The following is a 26,849-nucleotide window of genomic DNA, read 5'->3' on the forward strand; positions in this document are numbered from 1 at the left end:
TGTCAGCCATGAGACCAAAGGCAGCTTTGGTTCTAACCTTTTGCTATTAAGCTAGTTAGTCCTTAGTTGACAAAATAGATGAAAATGCTCTTTGAAGTAGAAATAAGACAAAAAGAAACAAAGAAGCCAAAACACGTTTTTGTTTTATTCATGAGTGTGCACATTGAAATTAATGGAGTCCTGAAAATCCACAACTTATTTTTTCTTTGGTTTTAGGGACTTTAATTAGGATGAAGATTCTCAAAAATTTGGATGAGATGTTTGAAATGAGGATTAATGAGACATGGTAATTAGAACCGCTTGTGAAGCCTCCAAGATACTCCACTTTTTGTTCTGAAGGTACCTGTGTGTGCATCTCTTTTTTGTCTACACCAATTTACACAAAGGAGATGCATATTAAGGAGAAGCACAATTAATTACTCGTTTGCACATGCTGATGTGAGCTTTTGCAAAACTTTTTAAAACAGTTCTAGTATCAGCCTATTAACAAAACAAACTTTTAAGCCTGTTCTCACTAGGAGTCATTAGGAATGCACTGTAATTAGCAGACAACTGATGTTTCTTGAAAAGGCAATGTTATTTTATTAACCATTTTTTATTAAAATGATATGGCCTAGCCTTCATCCTGTGCTTCTCAAAGAGTCGGGCGGGCCCCCATGGTGGGCATGCGGAACTCTCAGGGGGGCGTGAAAGGCAGGGAGGACTGATGCGGGAGGATGAATTTGTCGTATTCAGCATGCAGTTTGACTCTTGAATACGCTTGTATGATTCACTGCTCTCCATTTTGTTGCATTTCGCTGGTTTCAGTTTGGAATTCAATCTGTACAGTACAGATAAATAAACAGATATGATCAGTTTTTCAGTATTTTTTTTTTTTTAATCCGGGGGTACGAAAACATTTCTGTCCCCCAGTGGGGGAATGACAGAAAATAATTGAGAAACTTAATCACAAAACATTGTCGTTTTGTGGCGAAAAATATAGTATTATAGTACAGCTTGTACAGTATAGCAGTATTTACTAAAATATAGTATAGCAGTATTTACTAGGGGTGCAATGGTATACAGTAGGCAACCTACTGTATGGTCCGTACCTCGCTATTTGGGCTACGTTTTTTTATCTGGTTTCGGTATGGTTTTTTTTGTGCATAAAGACAATTTTTTCCCCCACATTTTTCCTTTTCTTTCTTTCTTTTTTATTATTAATGTTTTTTTTAATTAAACATGAAAATTTAATTGCAATCTACTGGCAGGTAATTATCCAATAAATAAAATTCTAAAATAAAAAAAGACAAATCTTATGCATTCATCTTTGTCCATTTATGGAGGTAAAGTGATCAAAAACAGATGCACCAGACCTTGACATTGGGGCTAGGAGGCGGGGGCCTGGTGGGCACGTAACTGAAGAGATCCACGCGCATTGCCGACACAGACATGCGGGGCCGCACGGCTGTTGTCACCTATATTCTCCAATATATACTCTGTCACCGAATGCCTTGCCATATTGTTTGCTTTTAGGCAGACTGTCCCTCACTTGAACTATGTACAGTGTGGGAAATGGGACATTATGTCATGGGGAGGGCTTTTTGCCAGCATGGACAGGTACACACGCGCACATAGACAAGGTATTGCAAATCTGTGCCCCATAAGGGACCGAACTGTGCACGTTAAAACCATGTACCGTACCATCCTCAGCATTTACTGGTCACTGAAAATGACTCAACACACAGCCTTTATTGCATAAATAGCTGGCAACACAAATGAGTACCAAGATAATTTTGTCTGGTGTTATGATCTGGTCTGGAGCTGTTGAATGCTCGACCCCTAGTATGCAGTGACAGCGACTGCGTGCAAATAAAAGCCATTTATTCAGCACGAGCGGGTGCAGGTACTCACAGTTGTGCAGGCAAAAAGCAAACAAAAAGCAAAAGAGGAAAAAGGCTCGGCGAAAACACAAACTGGTGAGTACGTGGAAAATGTAATGGATGAGCGAAACCCCGAAAACAGTAGGATCACAACTCTTGGCGTGGATCACAGACTACCTGACTGGCAGACCTCTGTACGTGCGACTGGGCAACTGCAGGTCCGACACTGTGACCAGCAGCACGGGAGCACCGCAGGGAACTGTGCTCTCTCCTGTTCTGTTTACCCTGTAGATGTCCGACGTACAGCACAACTCTGAGCTCTGCCATGTACAATTTGAGCACTACCCATACGGGTCGCCACAAATGTCATGTGACAAAAAGGATTCATCATGGTGCGTCCTATTTTTTAACATTGTTTAACATAACCATACATTTTAATGTTTGGCTCGATTTTGCACGCAAACAAGAACAGAAAATTATTTGTAATTCCTTTTAAGTTCATTTTCTGGAGATGTTAGTTCTAACTATGCAATGATGACCCAAGTTTCATGGCTGATGAAATCATACTGAGAGACATTATAATGAGATTAATTCCCTCGTTTCTCAACATAATGAAGGAGGTTTCTTGCATGAGCTACTTACTTCTTCAAATGTAAGAATATATCTCACATTCTCTGTCTTTCTCATGTGTCCCTCTCTTTCTCTCTGTCCTTCCTGGCAAGGCTACAGTCTGTTAAACACATAGATGGTGGGTTCTCCCCCGTGGGCTCATTAGTGAACTGGCCCACGCGGCCTGGGCAATGCTGGAAAAGACCATTGTGCTTGCACCCACAGGGGCGTCAATGGATTCATTATGTTGTTGTGCTGCGTAATCCCTCTGTGTTTAATACACAATGTGATGGACTTTATTAGATTAATAGGTTGGTTGTCTGAATCAGTTACGCTGTGTCTGAATAAGGATGGATCAAAGCCTTACCATGGAGGCGTTGTTAAATGTCAGATGTGCTTAAGCAAGCCTTCTGTACACTGTTATTGCGCTGTACATGTTCTATATGGACACAAGTACACTTTGGGACATCCGGCCATTTCACTCACAGGAAATTAAATTAGAACATAATATTGAGTTGGTCGTCCTTTGGCAGCTATCAAAGCTTTTGAGAAATATTTTAACTCCATAAGATTTTGGAGTGTATCTGTGGGAATTTTTTCCCATTCATCCAAAATCTCTTCTAGTTCATCGCATAATATTTGACAGTGTTCCCCAAACTGTTCCCACACATTGGCAAGAACAGCCTAGCCAGAACCCCTGATTGAGTGGTGACTAGGGATGGAAGATTTACCCGTTCGTATCAAACCATGGACGTGCGTAGGCGCGATGTGAGTGCATCGGTAGAGCAATGTAAAATATCTGCTATTTATGGGTCAAATTTGTGGTGCATCGGATTTTAGCTGGTTGTGTCATTTATTTATTTATTTATTTATTTCCCTGTCCATCCATTGGGGGCAGATAGTATTGTTGTGTAGTTACATAGATTTTATTTGCCTTTATTTGATGTTTATGGTTATGCAAATTTGGAGTGGCCCGGACCGGAGCAGGACGGGACAGAGAAGAAGAGAAAAGAAGATGGGGGGAGTGCAGTGACAAGAGGGGGTGAAATACAGACAGAGAGACAACAACACTAGCAACAACTATTGCAACAACAGTAACAAAGCAACAACAAACAAACAAACAACAGGACTACATCAGCAAATGTCTATAACGGTCATAAAGACCATAGTGGAAATAACAAAATAATATCAACAGCCACAGTGATAATACTGTATCGAAACAGTCAGTGGTAATGGTAATGAAACTATTAACTGTAGTAGTGAACAGATTGACAATACCTGTTAGTGATCTTATTGCAGGTGTCATATATATATATATATGAATATACAGTATATTTATGTGTGTGTATATTGGTTGGCTTATAACAGCTTGAGGTCACAAACAGATGGCCAGACATTCTCCTTCAGGATTTTTTTTGTAGACAGCAGAATTCATGGTTCCATTTATCACAGCAAGTCTTCCAGCTCCCGAAGCAGAAAAACAGCCGCAGACCATCACACTACCACCACTATATTTTACTGTTGGTATGTTCTTTTTCTGAAATGCGCCAGATGTAATGGGACACACACCCTCCAAAAAGTTCAACTTTTGTCTTGTCAGACCGCAGAGTATTTTCTCCAAAGGTCTTGGGAATCATCAAGATGTTTTCTGGCAAAATTGAGACGAGTCTTAATGTTCTTCTTGTTCAGCAGTGTTTTTCGTCTTGGAACTCTATCCTGCAGGCCGTTTTTGCCCAGTGTCTATAACTATAAAATTCCCACTTTGATTCACAGCATAATACAGTTCAATATATTATGCCATCAAATATGTATCATAACATCAATAACTGTTTTTAATTGTTGCTCCAAAAAATTAAGGATATTGGGCTTTTGAATGAAATTTCAGGACTACTTGAATCACTATAACCTTTACAGATGAACTTAACATTTAAACACAGTCTAAACATTTGAATGCACTTTTCCAGCTGATAAGTGTTTCAGTACTTTTTGCACAACTTGTGCTCTAATGAGGAGATGAGCAGCTAAATTCACAAATCGTATGTGATCCATGAATGGACCACTTAATGTCCTGGTTCAGTTAGAATAGAAACAGTTCGCTTCGTCATGCTGTTCACATTTGTCATCATGAGACCAAGACAACGCTTCAGACAGGATGTTGTCCGAGGGACGTATCCACTCAGCTGTGAGCGTGTCACGGAGTGTCATCAGCAAGTTGGAAAAAAATCACAGGAAGACATAATGTATGCTTTTCTGCAAAAAACGTTTAAAAATTCACCTGTCGTGAATTGAGTTTAGCTCCTTCTTAGGGAACAGCAAGTTGTGCAAAAAGTACTGAAACATTCAACAGTTGGACATGTGCCTTCAAAAGTTTAGAGCAAGTCAAATTAATTTCACCTCTGAAGGTTAGAGTACATTTCAGGTTCATCCTGAAATTTTATCCGAAAACCCAATATCCCTAATTTTTTGTGAGCCGTGTATGCTCGTAGATAGCCATAGTGTTGATGTAGTGGAACATGGATAAATAAGTAAATAAGTAAAAAGAAAAGAAGAAAATAAAGTTACTTTTGGTCAAAACAGTGACTTACGAGCACACAGATGACACCACTGGGGTTCAAATGGCATTAATTCAAACTTATTGCAGTAACAGTCATAGAGTTGCCTTGCACATAAGTGTTGTAACAATGACATTGTGTCATTTCTCATCACATGTCAAGATTATGATAAATTCCCTTGGTAACATTATTTTGAGCTGTTATGATGAACCTCTGCAACAGAATGTAATTAACTGGGTGTTTTATGAATAGGCTGAGTCGTGCTGAAGTGATGTAACACAGTGAAACACATTAATAACCTGACAGATAATCATTGCTCCTCTACTTCCATTTTTTCTCTGCAGTGAGACTCCTGGAAAAACGTATTTATTTGCTTCTGTGATTGTATTAGTCTGACCCCATTGCCTGAACAAAATAACTCAGGCAAATGTGGACATACACAATTTGAACATAGAGTACATACGCTCATAACAGCTTTATTCTCATATATAATGTATGTATGTGCCTTTTCTATGTTGACATTTTTGAATACTTCAATACTGACTTGGTCGCTCAACCTTTTTCAGCATACATGTGGTTACGAACAAGTTATTTTCCTACGACTTTGATGTAAGTTGAGTTTTAGTGTGGGAACTCATACCTAAATTAAGAACTTAGTCACTTGCACTGTACACAGAACACATGAAGGACATACAGGACATACAGTAATGGAAAAACTACATACAAGAATGGTAATAAAATGAAAAGTAATAAAGCAATCCCTCTTTTATTGCAGTTAATTGGTTCCAGACTTGACAATAATAAGTTAATTTCCAGGAAGTAGGATTCTTTATTTGTAAATGGAATATTTTTGTAGTTAGAGCATAGAAAGCATGTTTATGGCCTTCTAAATAGGGGTTTTAACATTATTAGAGTCCCGTAGACATGGAATAACATCCTTATTAGTTACCTTTACACAAATAAGCCATTTAAGACATAAATAAGAGTCTCGTTTGCGTGTTACTATAAATGTGTTCCTTAAGGGACCTGAAAGAGAGGCTGACAAAAAGTGGCGTCAGGGGTTCAGAGTTGAGTTTCAAAAAGTAGCCCGTGTTTTTATTACAGATTAATGTGCCTGTTGTGAGATAATTCAAACCTGCGATAAAATCCTGTTTTTCCTTTGACCAAGTCTGATCCTTGTGTGTCTCACCGAAAATTACAGTAACACTACTGACAACTAGTGACCAGTATAGAATGCTACATTTCAGCGTCTTTAAATGCATCTTTTGAACGGCTCATTTTGTATTTTCGTTCATTTAGCCATTTTTATGCTTGAAAATGCTTCATTTAGGCCAGAAATACATCAAATAATAAGCCGTATTCCACCATGAAACAGCATGATATATTACTATGTTTTTTAAAACCCGTGATGGAGTGAAGCCACAAAATTCGAACAGCGATGTGGCGACGGATTACTGTATATGAATCACTGGAAGGGGCAGTGTTGAGATAGGCTTATTGGGAGGAGAAAATCTCAGTAATAAGACCACTATGCTGCTTTGTTTTCACTGTCCATTTTATGGTAGAAGATCCTTGATGGAGGTTGTGGCATTTGAGTGGCCTATGTTGATTTCTCCACTGAGCGTTTTACAATGTCTAATTTAACTTCACTTTCACTTTTCCTTTTCTTAAGTGAGTCTGCCTCTTTGGTAGGGCCCCTAAAGCTAATTCCCCATGAATGTTGTGTCAGTTTGAGCTTTGTGATGTTGTTAGTGTTTTTAATCAATAGACTAAATTATTATCACAGCAGGACAGCAATACCTTATTCTGTAAGGGCCTGGCTCATTTCTGTGAAGGTATACATACAATCTATACAATACAATACACACAATCTACAAGTACATTCCAGACTGTGTCAATATTAAATTAAGTATTACTCAATCACAGTAGCATGGTGGCAGAATATAATTTAATAATGTCCTGTCTGTCATACAGGATGACCCCATAGTTCATCACATGGCCGCAAAAGCCCTTGAGAACATCAGCGCAACAGTCTCTGGGCCGTCACGCTGCCTAACGACCACAGAGATCGGTTCTGCTCTGTGGTACCTGTTCACTCACTCCAATGTAGAGGCTGTCAGAGTCACTGCCATCTCTGTAAGTGAATTCTCAATTTGAAATGTTGAATAATACAAGGATATTATATATTCATTGTATTATGTATGTGTTTGTGTGCTAGGCGCTCTGTAGGCTAACTCAGAGGGACCCTTCAGTCTTTTTGGCAGTGATTGAGACCTGCGGACCTGCATCCATCTTGGAGGCTATTGGTGGAGCAGGGCCGAGGCTCCAGCAACACCTGCTCACTGCCATAGCCACCGCATTGGTCAATTCACGTATTCAAACGCAACACGTCACACAGCTCAGTGTACGTGTACACATGCAAAACCGTAGAAGCCGTAAAAACGGGCCACATTTAAAAACATATTCATATCACACATTATACAGGTTGCGCTTTTTTAAGCGTGAACGTCACTTGAGGGTTAACAAGCACGAAACGTCTAAACATTATTCAAGGAACAAAGTTGATAGAAATTCTTACTTTTTTTCCTCTTTCTTCCTTCCTTATTGTCACTCTGTCTGTACATATGATGAACTAATGCTGAACTGCACCAGCACTGAATTGTGCACAAACTAAATGTCTGTCAGCACACAAATTATTTTTTTTTACGAGACAGCCGATTCTGTGTGTATGTGAAGCATTAATCTGGGTAGGGCAGAGGAGCTGAAATTGATTTGAAGGTTTTTATCTCAGAGCCTCGCATTGGTAATTGACTCTGAACTGAATTTATTTGCATTGAGCATTTCCAATTTAACACCAGTATACAAACTTAGTACTTCAACTCTGCTCTAATTATACACTGATATGCATTCACCCCTCTTCCTTCTCCCCTGGCACAAAGACAGACAGTCCAAGAGTTTGTTTACACAGAACTCAGTCTGTTAGTGTGTGTGTGTGTGTGTGTGTGTGTGAAGGCAAGATTGTGTGTGTATGTTGTATGCGCACATCGACACTAATATACAGTGTGTGTCAGTATCTGGGCTAATTGGCTGAGTGGATGTGCTGCAGTCTTCTACCTCAGCAAAGCATTATGGGTAGTGGGGAGGGACTTATCAGCTATGCACACACTACTGGGCTTTGTAATTAATTAACTCAGGGTGTTGCAGCACAAAAGCAATTGCATGCTTGCGTGCACTCACACACACGCACACAGTTTTGCATGGTGTAGGCGATAGTAATAATAGTGTTGGCCAGAAAAATTCCTTCCAAGCATTTATTGCCTGAGTTTATGCTGAGTGAATGGATGTCTTCAGGAGGGGTTGCCATAAAAGTTTTAATAATATAAAGTTTGAATGAAAGTTATGAGCTGAAAGTTCACACTTTTAGTATGTTTATATATAAAAACGTTTAGGAAAATGCTAAATGTAATATATAGTGTAAGTATAATTTTGTAGCCTTGGCTAAAATGTTCATGTTTAATTAGATGTTATGTTTGATGTTGTGTGTTTTGTTTTTGTTTTTTTTACTGAAATATAGACCATAATGCTGTCCAATGAAGAGAAAATTTTTTTGACTTGGAGTTTTTTTTTTAATATAGTACATACATTATTTACATAAACATTTGAATGAAACATTCTAGGCAAACATGCACTCATTTGTGTCCATTTGTGTTTGTTTTCCAGGATTGTGTGTTAAAGGTGCTGCGCTGTCTTGAGAGTCCATCCACAATTACTAGAGCCAAAGCGTTTCTATTGCTCTTGATACTGATCAAGGACAACACGCACACGCTGGTATTCTGCTGTCAGCATAGGTAAATATTTTTGACATACAATGTATAAATTTATAATGATTACTTACATTTCAGCCTTGTGTAGTGTGTATTATTTTGGACAGAAAAATCCATACTGACCCTGAATGCAGCCTCCAGGGGTCTAACAAGAGCATAAAAAAAGCTCAGAATAGTTAAACTACCAGCCAACTATCCTAGTCGACTTCTCATGCATAATCTGGTCAATCATCTAACTGAGGGAAACGGTCTGTTTTTCATTGGTGCAATTTTCAGCAAAAAAAATAACTACTTGTTTAAAAAATGAGTTTCTTTTTTTTATGAATGTTTGGCCTTAAATAAACAAGCGTCAGGTCTCAGGGACAAGTCATGATTATGGAATTGTTGCCTCGGGTATCAGATCTGTTTTAAAGTTGTCAAGTGTCAAGAGAAAGGAGCACCATGGGACGGAAGGCAATGAGGCTTCCGGAAAACATCTGTCATGGACCATCAGATAAAGTAATGGTCTCAGACAAAACTTCTTCAGACAAAACAGCGTGAGATAAAATGACGACAAACAAAACATCCCCCAGAAGGAAAAGGGGTTTAGATGATTAGATTTATGGTGTTATGTCTTGGGATGCTTTTTGAGCACAATCCATAGGGGGCAACGCAAACGTCATTAAGGTGTCATCATCATGCCTGCATGTTTTGATCAGCTAAACGGATAGAAATGTCTTTAATTTTAAGTATGGATGGCTGGGTCATCGGTTTGCCCTCCGATCTGATTTCAAGACCTGAGCTGATACTTGGATATTATCATCATAGATTACGGAACTGAAAATGTTTGTAGCAAGTAACTAAAGTACACACAATAACACATTTTTATGAAGCCTATTTCATTAAATTTGCTAGTATTGTTGTAAATCAACAATATAGTGTCGTGATGGCAGAACATAGCGAGGATCCTTTCCTTACATTATAAAAGATGGCAAAACTCCATATTTTCTATGACGGGGATGGGCTGGTTGTCTGAAGCAATAAAGCCGACGACCTTTTTGTCACTAAATTTGGCGACATTCCAAACCTTCTTGGCTCAAAAGCGATGAGCGACACATCTTGGTACATTTTCTGGCGTCATCGGAGGGTTTACTGGTATATGGGGACTTAAAAGTGAAAGAACGTATTGATCTGCAGCTTGTGTATGTAATTGTTTCTTAATCTTCATTAAATTACTACTCATTACACTCAAGCTTCATTGGGACTCAGTCACTTACCTGTCAGTGAGTCAGAACATGTGATGGAAGAACGATGTGTGAAGTTCAACAAGTAGCCCTAACTAAAAGATAAAATGTGGAGGCTGGAGGCGAGTCGGGATGTAATTATTACGCTTTCTACACTTTGAGAGGCACTAGCCGAGATAAAATATTACATTTATTTTATTTTGATGATTTGAGGGCCAATTTTCAATTAACAAAATAAAAATCAAGTTTATTTATAGTTCTAAACTCGGATCGAGACGTCTCTAAATTCATTGTTTTTTTTGCCATATATCTCTTGGAGAACTGACCTCTGAAAATTATATTGACGTATGTCACTGATAGTTAACATTACTGACATGCAGAAAGCGAGTCAGAAAAAAGAACAGGTCATTAGATTTCAAGTGTTTAAATGTTGCACTAATTGCACATCCATCCACATGCTCGCTCACGTATGTCAACCAATCGATACAAGCAACATCAGAAGTTTAACAAACACTTAGAAACCGGCAATCAACATCCATTAACTAGCGGGTGAACTCAGCTTAGTGTTTACTAAATAGTGACAGAGTAGTTTAGTTTGTTTCCTTCTGTGTAGTTTCTGTTTTGTCTGAGGCCATTTTGTTTGAAGCTGTTTTGTCTGCGGCCGTTTTGCCGAGCATTCGATGGTATAATTGTCACCACTTGACAGAAGTATTCCTGAGACCTGATGCTTTTCATCTCATATCCGACACTTGACTGACAATTGAGGCTGTCCTAAAATGTACACCTCAGACTGGATGCTTTTTGTAGGTCTCAAGAAGTTGATGTGTCAGGGAAAGAAATATCACAAACTATCTTAATGTGGACAATTACACAAAAGTTTATTAGAAAACTGGATTATGTGTTACTGTTATTGGGGGCTCTCATTCTGATACAATTACTCTAGTCATCCAGCACAACACATTTTAGTTATTTTAAGCCATGTACTTTTAAAAGGAAGGCTTTCTTCATAAAAATGCAGCCTAGGGTTGTTGGCAAGGCACTTGTACTTTGTGTAACCTTTGCGCTAACTAGCACAGCAGCTGTGGGAATGATAATATAAACGTATGCACCCTGGACATTCAGTTTTGCTGCTGTATGTTGTAACTTTACTTGTACTTCAAATGGTTCATTAGCTGGTTGTCCCGTATTTCACCCCTTACTGAGTTGCACTGGAGCGGTGAATGCACAACGTTCATACCATCAGATGCATATGTATTCACGTACTGCATACGCTGCCAGTTCCCCTGGCGATTTAGATCAGTTGGTCTTTCAGTCGTAACAAAATGCCCTACATTACTGACATATAGATCCTGAGCCTGTCTCTTTTTCAGTTGGACATAAGATGGCTGAGGTAACTGAGGTCAAAGTCAAGTGCATGTTCCTCTCTGTGCTCTCCCTGCGAGTTGTGTACTCTTCATCAAACTTGATCAACATGCAAGAACACACATCTATTTTCTGCGGTTACTCCACTTCCTCCCACATTCAAAATTATGCACGTTAGGTTAATTGGAGACTCTAAATTGTCCGTAGGCATGAATGTGAGTGTGAATGGTTGTTTGTCTATATGTGCCCTGCGATTCGCTGGCGACCAGACCCTGCCTCTCACCCAAAGTCACCTGGGATAGACTCCAGCATACCCTAGCGTGGAAAAGCAGCATAGAAAATGAATGAATAAAAACTGAAAGAAAGATTTGCGCCTCTTTGCGCAACTCTTGGGCTAAGCTAACTAGCAGCCATTAGCTCCCTTTATCCCAACCCGTCAATCACATCTCAGAGCCATACACAATAAACCCATCATTACAATATCATATGAAAACAGAAACAACTAAATATGTTCAAATGGAGGAAAATGATTCCAACAAACTGCCGTAGGTTCCAAAATTCTTTACTATTGCCTATTCTTGTTATGTTTATGCCAAAAGTTAAAAGAAAATGTAAAAGCAACCGCCTGTGTCGACTTCAGTCAGGTAGTTCCAAGAGCATCGAGATTAGCAGGTTTGACCGTGTTAGTTTTGTATTATTATGTTATATTTTGACTGAAAAACGTCATTTATTGTTCCCTGCAAATGTGACCATGGCAGTAAATGAGAATAATTCAATAACTGCGTACTGCCACAACATCACGCACTGGATTTCATATTACAATGTTATACTTTGCTGTATTTAAGGCTAGCCTTTATACACATAACCCCAAGGATTTTGTTTATCACCACCTTATTTTTCTGTACCTGTCTCTCTCTATCTCTCTTGCACACACTCACATACACACACACGCACACAGAACCATGCACGCAAGCACACACTTTATCTTGATTTCCTCACGCCTCTTACTTTCCTCTTCTCCGTCTTAGAGCTGTCAGAGTTGACCTGCCTGTCTCTCTCCCTCCGAGCACCCAGTGAGACTAAGCTCAACGCACACACAAACACACAATCATCTTTTCGTCAGTCCTGCCTTCACCCGGGCACGTTGTGTTTAATTAGCTCCACAGTGGCGTGAAAAATTGGGTGTGCGTTTGCGTGTTTTTCGTCTGTGTTAGATAAACTTGCACAAGCCTCACTGAGGAAGTGTCAAGATTGCCTCTGGGAGTGGACTGTGATGGCTTTCAACACTTGCAGTCACGCACACAGACGCACACACACACACACACACACACACACACACACACACACACACGCACGCGAGCCACTTGTGCAGGTCAGTTTGGTGTGAGCACTCCCACAATGACTGCCAGAGAGGTAGCAAGTTGGGCTCTTTATTTTAGTTGGAAAAGTGAAAAAGGCACATGCTTCAGTCAGACAAGCTGACATGGAAGCATTTAGCGAGGTAAACGCAAACTACCAACACTGACAAACCTACTGGACACTCAATAAAAAACAAGCATCTCATTAGTCATGTTGCTTTCAGGTACATTTTAATGATTACTTATGTAAAAAACATATTGTTTTATATTCTTACTTTGGCAGACAGACTAGTAGGCTAATACCGTCTACTAGTGTAAGTTATTGAGTTGATATATCCTCGTCAATCTTCTATTAATTTTAATTATTTAGAATGCTTAGTGCAGGGCTAGTTGATTTTTACTATCCTATCCTTTGACTCAATTTAAAAAATGTTAGTAATTTTTAGCAATGGAATCCAACATAAACCATGGCTCGAAGTATTTCTCCGATTGCACCACTTCCACTGAAATGAATACGGCCTCTCAAAACCTCTTTGCTCGTGTCCACACGTGTGTGTGTGTGTGTGTTTGTATGTGTTGTGCATCATTTGCCAGTGAAAACCTTGCAGCTCTGTCCTGAATTTGTGAATAGTATATTATTGATTGTTGTTATTGCACAGTCTGACATTAATATGGTGTTCTTCACCATAAGGCTGTCTGTTTTTGTCACGACCAGTCTTCCCGATCCTGCTTTTTATGGATGCCGCTCATTCTAAATTTACATTATTTATGTTTTCCACCATATGCACCACATTTTAGCTGTTATAATGGTGTTAAAATGGGATTGTTACAGTTTAGGTTACTTAAAGTCTGTGTGTATGTGTGTGTGTGTGTGTGTGTGTGTGTGTGTGTTTGAAAGACTTGTGATGTATCTGGAGAGAGATTTACGCAAAGCCACACCCCTTAAAAATCACCTCAGTCAATCAGGATATCTTGCGCAGTGTCTGGACTTATTGTCATATCATCTGAGGAGTACTGCACCACTTCTTCTGGGTAAAAAGCACACCAAATACACTTGATACATTTTGTTAAGAATTTTTAAGGGTGTCACAATATCGTGACAATATCTCTTGTTTAAGAGAAAAGCTGTTTCGTGGGAACAGGGCAGCCAGAAGCCAATCAAACTGTGAACTATGGAATCACGACTGTGAATGATAATACACACAATATGAAAGAGGCAGTGCGCAAGGCTGGATTGGAACTGCACATTAACTGCTTTGCACACACTATACACATTGCAACCTGACATGCACTCAATGTTTCCAGTATGACTCGTTTGTTCGCGATGTGTGGCTGCTTTCTTTCATCAAAGTTCAACAGCTGCCGCGGTGTTAAAGGGATAGTTTAGATTTTTTGACATGAAGTCATATGACATCCCTGTCAGCAGTGTAGTCCATCAACAGTGACTTACCCTCCACTTGGTCCCGTGAGCCCAGTTCTGGTCGGATTTCGGTGATGAGAAACATAGTCCTGGTTAGATTCTGGGGCTGCTTAAATAAAGAGTTTGGCTTCTCAAAACAATATGCGTTTGAAAGAGTAATACATTTGAATGATAAAAATGTATTACTCTTTCGAACGCGTTCTATACTGCTGATGGGGATGTCAGAAATTCATGTCAAAAAATACAAACTATACTTTTAATGTCCAAGCAGAAGCTGTAATAATTCTACATTTGATTAAACTTATGATCAAAACACAACAGCTGCATTAGACTTCTATCAAAACATGTCATATTAGCGTCTATCTGGTTCCACGCCCTAAGCATCACGGGAACTGAAGTTTTTTTTGCGTACATACTGTAAACATAAAACTAATCCACCGCAATCTGTTTTACATGTGTCTTTTCACAACTACACGTCACCATAAATGATTAGAAGTAGCAGCTATAATTGCCATCACTTTTTTAACTTTCATTTTGTTCATTTTGTTTTTGTTTCAGTTTGTGGAAAGACTAACAGCATCACGCTTAGGTCATGCATTGTTATAAAACATTTCAAAATGTAACTGCATTTTTTTGTGATTCAGTCAAATAAAAAATAGTCTGTGGTCCAGTCCTACATTGTGTAATTGTAGTTTTCATAAAAGTAATGTTAAAATATCATCTCGTCTGATTCTCGTGAACCCGATATCGTCTCGTCTGAGTGTATTGTGACACCCCTAATAATTTCATGTCTCCTGATCGATTTTTTTCACTATGGTAAAATATTCAAATCCAATACAGTTCTATGGTCCTAAAAAAACAAATCTTAATCCTTTTGACTTGTCTCCTTCCCTAGAGGACATTTTGTGTGCTTTGAGAGGCATCATTGGAAGGAGACACCCTTCCTTATCTCAGAGCAAACAGCTTAAACGCACTTTGCCCTCTACGTCTGTACTGCTGGCACTTCTTTCATCACAGGTAACAAAGCAGCCTTCTCCCTCCTTTTAGTATTGTATGTCCCCACTTTCACCACTATTTGCCCTTGTTACTTAACTCAGGAGTTCCCTTTTTTGGCATGAAACTGTTCAGCGTATTTAATATATTTGTCTGTTAGTCATATTTTCCCCATTTTAAAATTATTTTCATATTGGGCTATGCATCAGTCAAAGTCTGGTAACACGATGGTAGATGATGATGAACAACTAACTGACCTCTCGGATGCATTTCATGAACTACATCAACACAAAATATTTTATATTCATGTGTTCTTTCAGACGTTTCGATCTCAAATTGTAACAGAGGAGTTTCTGGCTCAGATGGGATCACTGCTGGTAGTATAACCCTTTTTAATAAGCACAATCTACTGTCTGTCTACAACACGGATGCAATAAGGAGTGAACAAACAAAACCGGGAACTGAAGACAGACCATAACACACTGACCACAATACACTGGAATGTCTAAAAAGGTATTCTGTTTGTGTCTTTGCTTCAGGACAGTATCACCCATGTGGAGTCAAACCAAACCAATCTGGCCAGTACTTTGGGTAAGTTACTGGTTAAACATTAGTTGTACAACTGCATATTCATTTCATCAATCACATTGTATACAATGCAATGATGGTAAGGAATTTTATTGCCAATCACCAATCAGCCTGTTTTATTGTCTCCATATTTCAAGAGTGTATTAAGTGTTTAACATTTTCCCAGGGCATTTAATGAACAAAAATGTCATTGTACTTGTTCCTTGTAGTTTTGTGTTTAAATGACCTTAAGTGTGTTTCATTTATATTAGGTGAACAAAGTGAAGGCACCGTTTTTATTGGTTCTCATTTGTCTCTAAATCAAGTTGTACTTTGTGTGCTCTAGGTGTAAATATTTAATTTAACCAATCAAAATATCGTCTGACATTCCTTTTAATGGCACTTGAACATTACTTAGTTTTTCTTTCACTTTATCAGGCTTAAAGTTAATGGACATTTTGCATAAATGTGCTTCAAAAAAAACATTACTGGATAAAAAAAAAGTGCATTGTTTTGTTGGTTAATGACATAAGCATTTTGCACTTCTGTATATTGAAACAATACTGTGACAGCAATGTGCTAAATTTGGACCAGACTATAGTGAGCACAAAGAGCTGAGATTGTGCTGAAGGAGAAAATGACAACCACATATAACGTCCATACTGTCCAGCAGACAGACCCTCCAGGATTTTGCCATGTTGCAATTGCACCAATTTACGCAAATTCAACCAATACCAGTGAATTATGTGTGGCCTCGCAACTTTGGCAAACACTGCCCTGCACATTTTGACCAATCATTGTCATTCTCGGCAATCAAATGTCTCTAAGCAGCACACAAACACGCACGTCAACTGTCTAACCTATCAAATGTGTCCCCGCATTGCCAGTCCACGTCCTCACTTCCTTGTTTGCTTTGACACAGATGCGGATGTGTGATGATAATCTGTCACTATCTCTCATTCGCCAACAAAAATCACCGCTACAGATTGCGCTCGATGGTTCCCCAATGTTCTCAACGAAAACGTGTTGGAACATAAATTAAGGTTTACGACCTACAAACACTTTGGACCATAAAAAAATACACAGAAAATGTCTGCAACTTGTGGACAACAGAGCAGACAGTGGACAATAAGGGAGCCTTCGGTGGTGTTTGTTTTCCAAACCATGCATGCATTTTTGTGTGAACTGGTCACGTGTGTAAGAATGGCAGCGGATGGAACACATGGTAACTGTTGGTTCAGAGATGTAGGTACTGTAAATACACTGATCCTAAAGACACACTTTATGAATAAAGAATACATTAAAAATTACTTAAATAGACATATGTGCTTAGACACTACCTTACAAATGTGAGCACAGTCCTCAGCTATTTTTATTACAGTATGTATTTTTAAGGGAGAATACTAGAATTGAAGCTTGGATATACTTTACAGTCGTCAGTATACAGCTGGTATAGAAAGTGTCATTTCTATATTAATGGTCCTCGGACAGTATTTTCACCTAAAAAAAAACGTTCATTGCAATTTTTGGGAACAACTCCTGCAAAATCAGGCATCTCAAAAAGGCCCACGAAATCCTCGGGCGACTGGTAAATTGCTGTCAGTGTTCAAAAATGCGCTCTGCACCTCAGTTTAATGAACAAAAAAAAGCATACGGTATTTTGGGTTAAGGTTAGAAATAAGACTTAAAACATTGATGACAAATTCATAAAACCACCTAATACATTGCTGTGAAATCACACATTTTAGGCCGCAATAAACACAAAGCCCACAAAATCCTGTAGGGACTGATTAGAGTACACAGCCTTCTGTGAAAGAAAACTTAGCTTCTGTATCTATTTGTGTAGCTTCACTTAATGCCACTTCAACATAAAACTATTCAATGGCTTGTCATGAATGACATTTAATTTCCTGTTAGGTGCAACAATGTGTGACGAGTGGATTCGGACAACATTATCCATAGTGGAGGTGCTGAGTCAACACAATGCTCTCATTAGTCCATATCGAAGCACTGTGAGTATTTATGACACCAATAGAGCCTGCACCTGGCGCTGACTAATTAACAGTTGGTATGTGAGTGTGTATCTGTCATCTGTATGAATGACTATTCTGTGAGAACTGATGTTTGATATACTGTAAACAAAACACAGAAACAGAAAATGATTTTATCTGTAACTGTTTCCTCTATATTGGCGTAAGAGAATGAGTTCTCTGGGTTTTATTTTGAGTGTCTTCTAGTTCGATAAACCTGTCTGCTTGTGCTCAGAGGACAGAGATGCAATTTAGGCAAGACACTAATCAACTATTGAAGCGACGGTGGTTCATCAGAATCGTGTGTGTATTTTTCTGTGTGTTTGTGCGTACCTCTAAACGCATGTGATGGGACAATCAGATTGTGTTTAATGACTATTGACGAATGGAGCGGAGAACATCAGGAAGCAGACAGGACGGAGGGGGAGAAATTAGATGAAGAATAATGGAAAGAAGCAATGATGGTGATAGTCGATAGCACATGCAGGAAAACAGTTTAATTACCACCAGCCAACTCAAACTTTTATAACTGCGACTGAACCAGGACATGTTGATTTTGTGGGCGAGATTGCACCGCGGTTTCACTGTGATCTTCTTTCACCATTTGTATTATACTTGTTTTTAAGCCATGTTGCAATACAGGACAGGAAGGAAATATAATTCTATGCCAAACATGTTCAGTTGATACATAACAAGAGAAAAATAAATAAATCAAGTTCAGCCTGATTCTGAATTCCTAATAGTCAACCATGATTTCCCATCAAATGTGTTACCTCCATTTTGTAAGTTTGGGTTTGTCTGTTTGTGTGTATTCTCTTTTCTACACTTTTTGGCATTTATGATGGAGCTATTTTCCAAGGTTGGTCCGATTCAATTTCGGCGACAAGCCACACTTTGACAAGCTGATAGTAAAGTCAACAAAGATTTGTGGCTACATAACCCATCTGCTCCACTAAATGAGAGTCAAGACCGCTAGACATCAAGTTGATTAACAACTATTAAAGTGTCAGGGAGTGATGTTTACCAACATACTTTCGTAAAGCTGCACCAGCTGGCACCTGTTTTGTCTATAGATGCTCAGAAGCTAATTTCAAATCAAGCTGAATCAAGATCTAATCCAGATTTCCTTTGGAAGCAGTTTCAATTTAACATGGAAAGTCCCATTTAGCATACATACATTTTAGTCTCAGATAGCTTTGCATTTGGTTTAGTCGGTGTAAAATCTTATCACATTTTGTTCCATTGGATTCAGAATATCCTAGAAAAACTTCACTCATTTAGACCCTTCAAAAGGTTACAGCTATTCCATTTTCGGTTGCAAATGTTAAACCTTGGCGGAGGTCTGCATTCTCTGTGTGCTGTTTTGGATATTTGCTTTGTTAACAGAGTCTAGCCTTCTTTAACATGGAGCGTTGTTAAAAAATTAGCATAGTTTGAGAGTATGAACGTCAGGGCACCGACTGTCTGATGTGTTTTTGTTTTCTCTAAAAAGGTTGTTTATTCTATCCTGCGTCCTCTGACAACACTGGTTTTCAGCAAAAATGGTAAGATATTTTTGTATTCTCTGAACGGCTTTTTTGTAACATGTCTTGAGTAACAACTTGTTGGGAGGCAAACCTCACAAAATACAAAATACCCAGTGTTTCCCCTAAGTTGCCCAAGTGGCAAACAAGCACGTACATGCATATAATGGTAGGGGAAACACTGATACCAAACAAATAACCCATGAAGTTAACTGTTGCATTTTCTACTTTGCCTCATGGTTTTCCAGTGTGTTATCATGTGTTAGTCACGTTTTCCCTAATTTGCAATTAATTCTCCATTTCCTATTTGGTGTTATGATGTGCAAATATATGCATGGTGTATCATGCATAATGTGGTTTAATATTCAGTGGTCTTAATTAACTGTTTGATGTCCTGAGGAGTTTTGCATTTTGACATGATTACTGCCTCAAATTAACCAAAGAAAATGCTGTTGAGGATGGTAGTTTCATTCATTGCATTAAAATATTTAATGTTGTTGTCACCTTGGAAACAGCATTTTATGTAACTATGCACAATATATCTATAAAGGAAAATGATGTATTATATATAAAATATAGAAAATGAAATATACAATATATTATAACTTTATATTCAGCACTCTTGACCACCTAAAATTGGCTGGCGACCAGGCCAGGGTGTACCCTGCCTCTCGCCCGAAGTCAGCTGGGATAGGCTCCAGCATACCACTGCGACCCTAGTGAGGATGAGCGGCATAGAAACCGGATGGATGGACTCTTGACCACACGCAGTGTTTGATATGTTTTTCACTATCTGGTTCTGTTTTTTGGGCTTTTAGCAGAATGCTCTGCGTTTGCTTTGAGGATTCAGTCAGAGCTCAGTCTGATCCTTCTGGTCCACGAGGATGATAGTGAAGTGAATGCGGAGAACATAGAAAAGGAGGCAAAGAGAAGAGAAGAGATGACAGCAGAAAAGAACGATGACGATAGCCCTTCCAATCAAGTTGTATCTCTTTTTACTGAAACTCTGCTTCCAAGGTGAGTCTCAAAATTGGCAATTTTGACATGATCTTTTCTGTACCTTCTGATGAATAATAACAAATGGCATCAATTACTGTAATTTCCAGTGTATAAGATGCAACAGTGTTTAAGCTGCACCCATTAAATTTAGAGAGAAAAACAGATTTGTACATATATAAGCCATGCCGGACTATAAGCCGCACATGTCCACGTTATAAGAAAACATACTGTGGCGTGAGGACCAGGCAGCTCTTTATTTGACAGGAGCCAATCATGAGCATTGAGAAAACTCACAACCCATCTGTAATCAATAGATCGAAGGCTAAAATCATCACACAGCAACTTAACACTCAAAAGCTAGCGAAGAAATATACAAGAAAAGTGCCAATATGAGTTTAAAATTAAAACAGCAACTATTTTAACTTCTTTTAACTTCCTTTAACTTCCATAATGCATTATTCCCAGCAGAGCAGTTCATTGGCCAATGGCTTAAGGAGCCAGAGGGAGCTCATTGTCAGCCATTGGCCAATGAACAGCTCTGCTGGAAATAATGCATTATGGGAAGAAGTTAAAATAGTTGTTTTTTATTTTAAACTCGTATTGGTGCTTGTCTTGTATATTTCTTAGCCTTAAACTTTTGAGTGTTAAGTTGTTGTGTGATGATTTTAGCGTTCCTTGTAAGATGGCACCATGAGTCAGACTGTTATATTGACTGATGACCTTCAGCGATTTCCGAAGGGTTGCTCTGAAGCCCACCGGATGTCGCGGGACCACAACCCTACCACAAAATAGTCACATCACTGTATAAGCCGCCGGATTCAAAGCATGATAAAAAAAAAATAGTGGTTTATACACCAAAAATTACGGTAATATGTTTCTGGACAGTATACAGTATGTTCTTACCGGACAGTTTTACAGTCAAATTGACTTTAAAGCCACTGTGCTAAATAGAAATCAACAGGAGTATATGGTCGTAAGCAAAATAATACAATCTCATGCATAGTTGAGGATTAAAGTCCAAATTGTATGACCTCAGGGGCATTCAACGTTAGAGGTTGCCCTATTGGCAAAAGGTTGGAAGTATTTGGGTCAGGTCTACCTCTTCCAACACGTTGACACTCAGGTACACCCATAACACACTGGAGGTACTATACATACTATATGTGACAGTGATGCTTTCTAGACAAAAATATCATTATCTTATTATTGGGTCTAAATGTGTAGATGAAGTCATTCACCACAACAACAACCGAATAGGGTGATCCTTTGTTCTTATGTCCAGGTATGAATCTCTTCTACAAGCAGCGGAGCCCATCTCACTCTACGCACTCAAACTGCTGGTTTCCATGACTGAATACAGCACACAGATGTGCAGGTATGATGCAAGTACAAAAGGGAACATCTATTATCAGCATCTTAACCTTTGTGTATCTTATCAGGTACCAACAACACTCTAATGATATGTTTATTTTAAGAGCTTACCAAGTAAATTCACAACCTAGCATCTGTAAATATTGTTGGATTGTCAAGGCAAAGGGCTCCTAGGCAAGCGGTACCACTTGGCAGCCATGTAACAATAACAACAGTGAAGCCTCCAGGCAGTTTCTGTGAGTGAACATGCCCAGGCTTCTAGCTAATTAAATTTAGTCCAGAGCCATAACTGCACTTTTAATGGTCATTGGAGCATAAAAGCTTTATAAATAGAATCACCAGACAAGTCCGATAGTCAAATTATTTGCCCCAAATTCTCACAGTATGTTGCCTCAATGTTTATTTTTATTCATTATTGTGGTGGGATTTTATCATTCAAGCACAACAAATAAAATGTTGTGTTCACTCGTGTTAGACTAACAGAATTGCTGAGCTATGTTTTCCGACTAGTTGGGGGAACGATATATGTTGGACAACTACCATCTGTGCCATTTGTTTTTATTTAAAGTTTCTGTCATCTTCCAAATCCTGACCTTTTTTATTGTTTTATATCTTCCATCCATCCATTGTCTTATCCTCTTTAGTGTTTAGGGAGGTTGGAGGTGCTAGGGGCAACATGGCTGGCGCATCTGTCTCACAGCCAGGTGGTTTTGATGTCGAATCTTGGCTGGGACCTCGCTGTGTGAAGTTTGCATGCTGTCTCGCTTGTGTGGGTTTACTCCGGGTACTCCGGTTCCTAGTCCAAAAATGTGCATGTTTACATGTGTTTCCAAATTGTCACAGGTGTGATAATGTGAGTGTGAATGGTTGTTTGTCTCCATGTGCCCTGTGGCTTCCTGTTGACCAGCCTACAGTATACCCAGTCAGCTGGGATAGGCTCCAGCTCACCACACGTGAACCTGAAAAGGATACGTGGTAGAAAATAAATCAGTGTTTGCAAATATCAATGTGGTTAAAAACCAATATAACGCGTACACTAATATAATGCAAAAGTAAAGACGCATTGTGTCTTGAAGTTGTGTGTGTGTGTGTGTGTGTGTGTGTGTGTGTGTGTGCTCACTCAAGCCCACTCTGGAACATCTGTGTTTAAGAGATGTATCCTGACCACAGCTGTCACTGAGTCTTGATTCCTTCCTATCTCTGCTCAGCTCTACCAGAGGCATGCAGCAAGAGAGTGAGGGGGGGGGGGGGGGGGGGGGGGGGGGGGGGGGGGGGCATCAGCAGGAAATAGATAGAGCAGCTATATAGATGTAGACAAAGGTAATTGCTGTGTCGAGGGGAAAATGTTGACAAAGTTTGCATGAACACATGCACAGACTCTCGGTTCTGAAGAAGTGATACACTGTAGGTGGGTTTACAGATGGATGCTCTGCTTTTTCTGTGCCTGACATGCTGCCTGCCTCAGTTTGTTGTGTGCAGCTTGTTGGCACCTCTGTCAAAAATAGACCAGGCTTGTATTTTTAGCAGAATGTAGAGTCACTTCTGGGCCACTTCTGAAATGTGCTGTGCTGTACTTGGTGGATTTGCAGTTATTTTCTAAAGTGGCCACGATGGGTCTTATCAAAAAAGTCATTCTCAATATTTGTGGCTTACCAAGAGATGATATTACAGCTCATCCTCATTTTTATCTCGCTTTATAGCATCCATGATTGTTAACCTTATAGTTTGTCCTCCCTTCATTCCTTCTCTACTTTTATCCACATATTTTATTAAGTTCCACCTCTTATCACCAATAGCTCACTCTCATCTCCATCCATCGTTCTTTCCCACCCTGCTGGAGATTGCCCTTAATGCTCAATATGCCAAATACTTTTCTTATCAGTAATTTTACTCTCTTTCGTCTCCGTCCTCCTCTTCCTCCGACTCTCCTCATCCCCTCGTTCCTTGACACAAGTAGAGTGACGTGAACTTCTCAAATTGGTGTCAGCACTCTTCCCTCTACATCTGTTTTCCTCTCGCTCGTTTTTGTCGGAAATTATTAACAATATTTCACATTTTTTTCCTCATCTTCCTTGTTCTCTTTCTCTCGCCATCTCTAATTTATTAACACAAGTCCACACATCTCTCCTTCACCGTGCCCTCTCTCCACAACTCTCCCTCCATCACTCTGGTTATACAATCAGAAATTAAATTGCCTGGACCTTGGTTAGATAAGTGTGGCTATGAAGTCAGCCAAGTGGTAATTAGATGGTAAATTGGGGACATTAACGTTGGGAAGGCTGCCTGCTGTCTCCCTCTGCATTATCACAGCCCAGACACACCTTCAAACAATTACATTTACTATGACCTTTAGCCAAAGAACCTTGTGCTGTGTGTGTGTGTCCATGTGTACTTAATGCCCTTATCTGCTATGTGTAGGTGCATGTTGCTTCACTGAAAAGCATATGTGTGCCCTGCATGCCAGCCTAGTTTATTATATTCTTAGTTACTGTATTTTTGGAATTTTCAAATATTATTCACCTAAAAAGACATGTCAACACTTCAATTCAATTCAACACCTTTGCTAACTTCAACCACCACAATTAACATGGTTTGGATTGCAATAGTTTTCAGATTAAAATGCATCACAGCAAAAACAGCAATCCCAGATTCCATTCAATTATTTCCCCATAGGCTGTTAGCAGCATTATGATGACATCGGAGTAATCTGCTTAGCCACTCTGTGCCCACCAATGCCATGGCGCAACTATTTTGGAACCGATAAGTGCACAAGTTTAAATGTGGCACAAAATAATAAGAGGAACAGTTTTGGAGTGACTCAACATTCACACAACATAAAACGGACACAATAGTATTAGTGTGAATGCCAGCTTCATTTCTGTTCTGAATAATGTAAGGAAACATTTTTTGTTATTGTGTTACCTTAGAAAAACTCCATTTGTGCCATTTATCTATATTGCAATTTTAAAATTCTGTACTGATATACACACTACATTTTTTGTCATCTTTTTAGTATGAAGTACAAAATGGCCAGAGTCACATTTCAAAATACAGTGGAATCCACCCCCTCCCTATTGTCCCAGTGTCATATAAGGTTGATAGTTTAAGATGGTTCGGTGTATCGTGTCTGTTCTCTCATCACTCAGTTTGTCTGCTACTTAATGGGAGGCCATTTATCACAGCACACACACACACACACACACACATCTTGGGAAAGAGCGATATTAGAGACTATCTACTAAATATTATTGATCTCGGTTGGAAAGAATAGGTTGACATCAAAGTAACAAGGTTTAGCAAGGAAGACATCAAATATATCTAAAATGTTATGCTTACATACAGACCCTTTCCAAAAAATTAGAATGTCATGGAAAAGTTGTTTAATTTCCATAATTCCATTCGAAAAGTTAAACTTTCATAGATTATAGATTCAGGGCCCACAATTTAAACAATTTCAAGTATTTGTTTATTTTTACATAATTTGGGCTTCTAGCTCATTAAACCCACGAAAACAGGAATTCAAAAAATTTGAATACTGTGAAGAAATCAGCCCAAATTTTGCAGGGCATGAATATTTTAAACTGAGTGTCACACACTAATCATCTACTAAACTCAAATCACCTGCACAGGCTTCCCCAGGTGTCATTAAATTGCTTCAGTTTGGTTCAATTGTCTCAGTTCGATTCAATATGGGGAAGACTGCAGACATGACAACTGACCAGAAGACCATCATTGATACCCTCCATAGGATGGGTAAGCCACAAAAGTTCATAGCTAAGGAGGCTGGCTAAGGAGTGCTGTGTCCAAGCATATCAATGGAAAGTGGAGAGGAAGGGCAAAATGTGGCAAGAGAAGATGCACCAGCAAAAGAGATGACCGTGGGCTTCAGCGGATTATCAAACAGGGAAGATTCAAGAATCTGGCAGAGATCCAGAAAGAGTGGAATGAGGCATTCAGACGCATCCGGGAGATGGGCTACAACTGTCGGGTTCCTCGGGTCAAGCCACTTCTGAACCTGAGCCAACGTAGGAAGCGTCTCCACTGGGCCAAGGAGAAGAAGGACTGGATTGTTGGCCAGTGGTCCAAGGTCCTCTTTTCCGATGAAAGTAAAGTGTGCCTTTCATTTGGGAATCAAGGTCCAAGGGTCTGGAGGAAGACAGGTGAGGAACAGAACCCAAGCTGCCTGAGGTCCAGTGTGAAATATCCATAGTCCGTCATGATTTGGGGTGCAATGTCCGGTGCAGGTGTTGGTAAACTCTGCTTTCTTAAATCCAAGGTCACCGCAACAGTCTACCAGAATGTTTTAGAGGACTTCATGATTCCTTCTGCTGAGGATCTGTATGGAGATGCAGATTTCATCTTCCAGCAGGACCTGGCCCCTGCCCATACCGCCAGAAGCACCAAAACCTGGTTTGATGCCCATGCCATCACAGTGCTTGACTGGCCAGCCAACTCACCGGACCTAAACCCCATTGAGAATCTATGGGGTATTCTCAAGAGGAAAATGAGGGGCACCAGACCCAACAACAAAGAAGAGCTGACAGCAAGCATCAAGGAAATCTGGGCTTCCATAACTCCCAGGCAATGCCACAGGCTGATTGCTTCAATGCCACGTGGCATCGAGGCAGTGATTAAGGCAAAGGGATTCCCAACCAAGTATTGAAGATTGACATATCGTTTTGAAAGTACCATATTTTGATTGATTTGATGTGATCCTAATTTCTTTCTTTTTTTCCTGCAAAAACTGAGAAGTAAATGGTGATTTCTTCACAGTATTCTAATTTTTTGAATTCCTGTTTTTGTGGGTTTTATGAGCTGGAAACCTAAATTACGTAAAAATAAACAAATAAACACTTGAAATCGTTTAAATTGTAGGCCCTGAATCTAACTTTTTGAATGGAATTATGGAAATTAAACAACTTTTCCATGACATTCTAATTTTTTGGAAAGGGTCTGTATATGACACATTCTCTAAACCTGCAGAGATCTTTACATCCATATATTTTAAAATTCCAGCTATAGTTGAAATGAAAATTGCATGGTTGATAAATGTTACACTATGAGATATGGTGATGCTAAAATGAATCTTGGATAACATTTGGTCTTTCTTTGATTGACGATTTAATACTGGATTTTGGAAAAAAAAAAAAGGACAC

General features: G+C 39.2%; 1 protein-coding gene across 1 annotated transcript in view; it reads left to right on the top strand.

Annotated features, from left to right (window-relative positions):
• ulk4 (unc-51 like kinase 4) overlaps positions 1 to 26,849 on the top strand; it is a 103,315-nt gene that overhangs the window by 39,057 nt on the left and 37,409 nt on the right. Inside the window, exons 20-30 of the mRNA XM_054781063.1 lie at positions 6,998 to 7,159; positions 7,242 to 7,427; positions 8,744 to 8,871; positions 13,689 to 13,822; positions 15,106 to 15,227; positions 15,524 to 15,580; positions 15,743 to 15,794; positions 17,688 to 17,782; positions 19,293 to 19,344; positions 20,142 to 20,340; positions 21,605 to 21,697. Coding sequence (XP_054637038.1) covers positions 6,998 to 7,159; positions 7,242 to 7,427; positions 8,744 to 8,871; positions 13,689 to 13,822; positions 15,106 to 15,227; positions 15,524 to 15,580; positions 15,743 to 15,794; positions 17,688 to 17,782; positions 19,293 to 19,344; positions 20,142 to 20,340; positions 21,605 to 21,697 — 1,280 coding nt within the window. The remainder of the gene's footprint in view (positions 1 to 6,997; positions 7,160 to 7,241; positions 7,428 to 8,743; positions 8,872 to 13,688; positions 13,823 to 15,105; positions 15,228 to 15,523; positions 15,581 to 15,742; positions 15,795 to 17,687; positions 17,783 to 19,292; positions 19,345 to 20,141; positions 20,341 to 21,604; positions 21,698 to 26,849) is intronic.

The sequence above is a fragment of the Dunckerocampus dactyliophorus genome, chromosome 7 (genome assembly GCF_027744805.1).
Source record: "Dunckerocampus dactyliophorus isolate RoL2022-P2 chromosome 7, RoL_Ddac_1.1, whole genome shotgun sequence".
Taxonomy (NCBI): Eukaryota; Metazoa; Chordata; class Actinopteri; order Syngnathiformes; family Syngnathidae; genus Dunckerocampus; species Dunckerocampus dactyliophorus.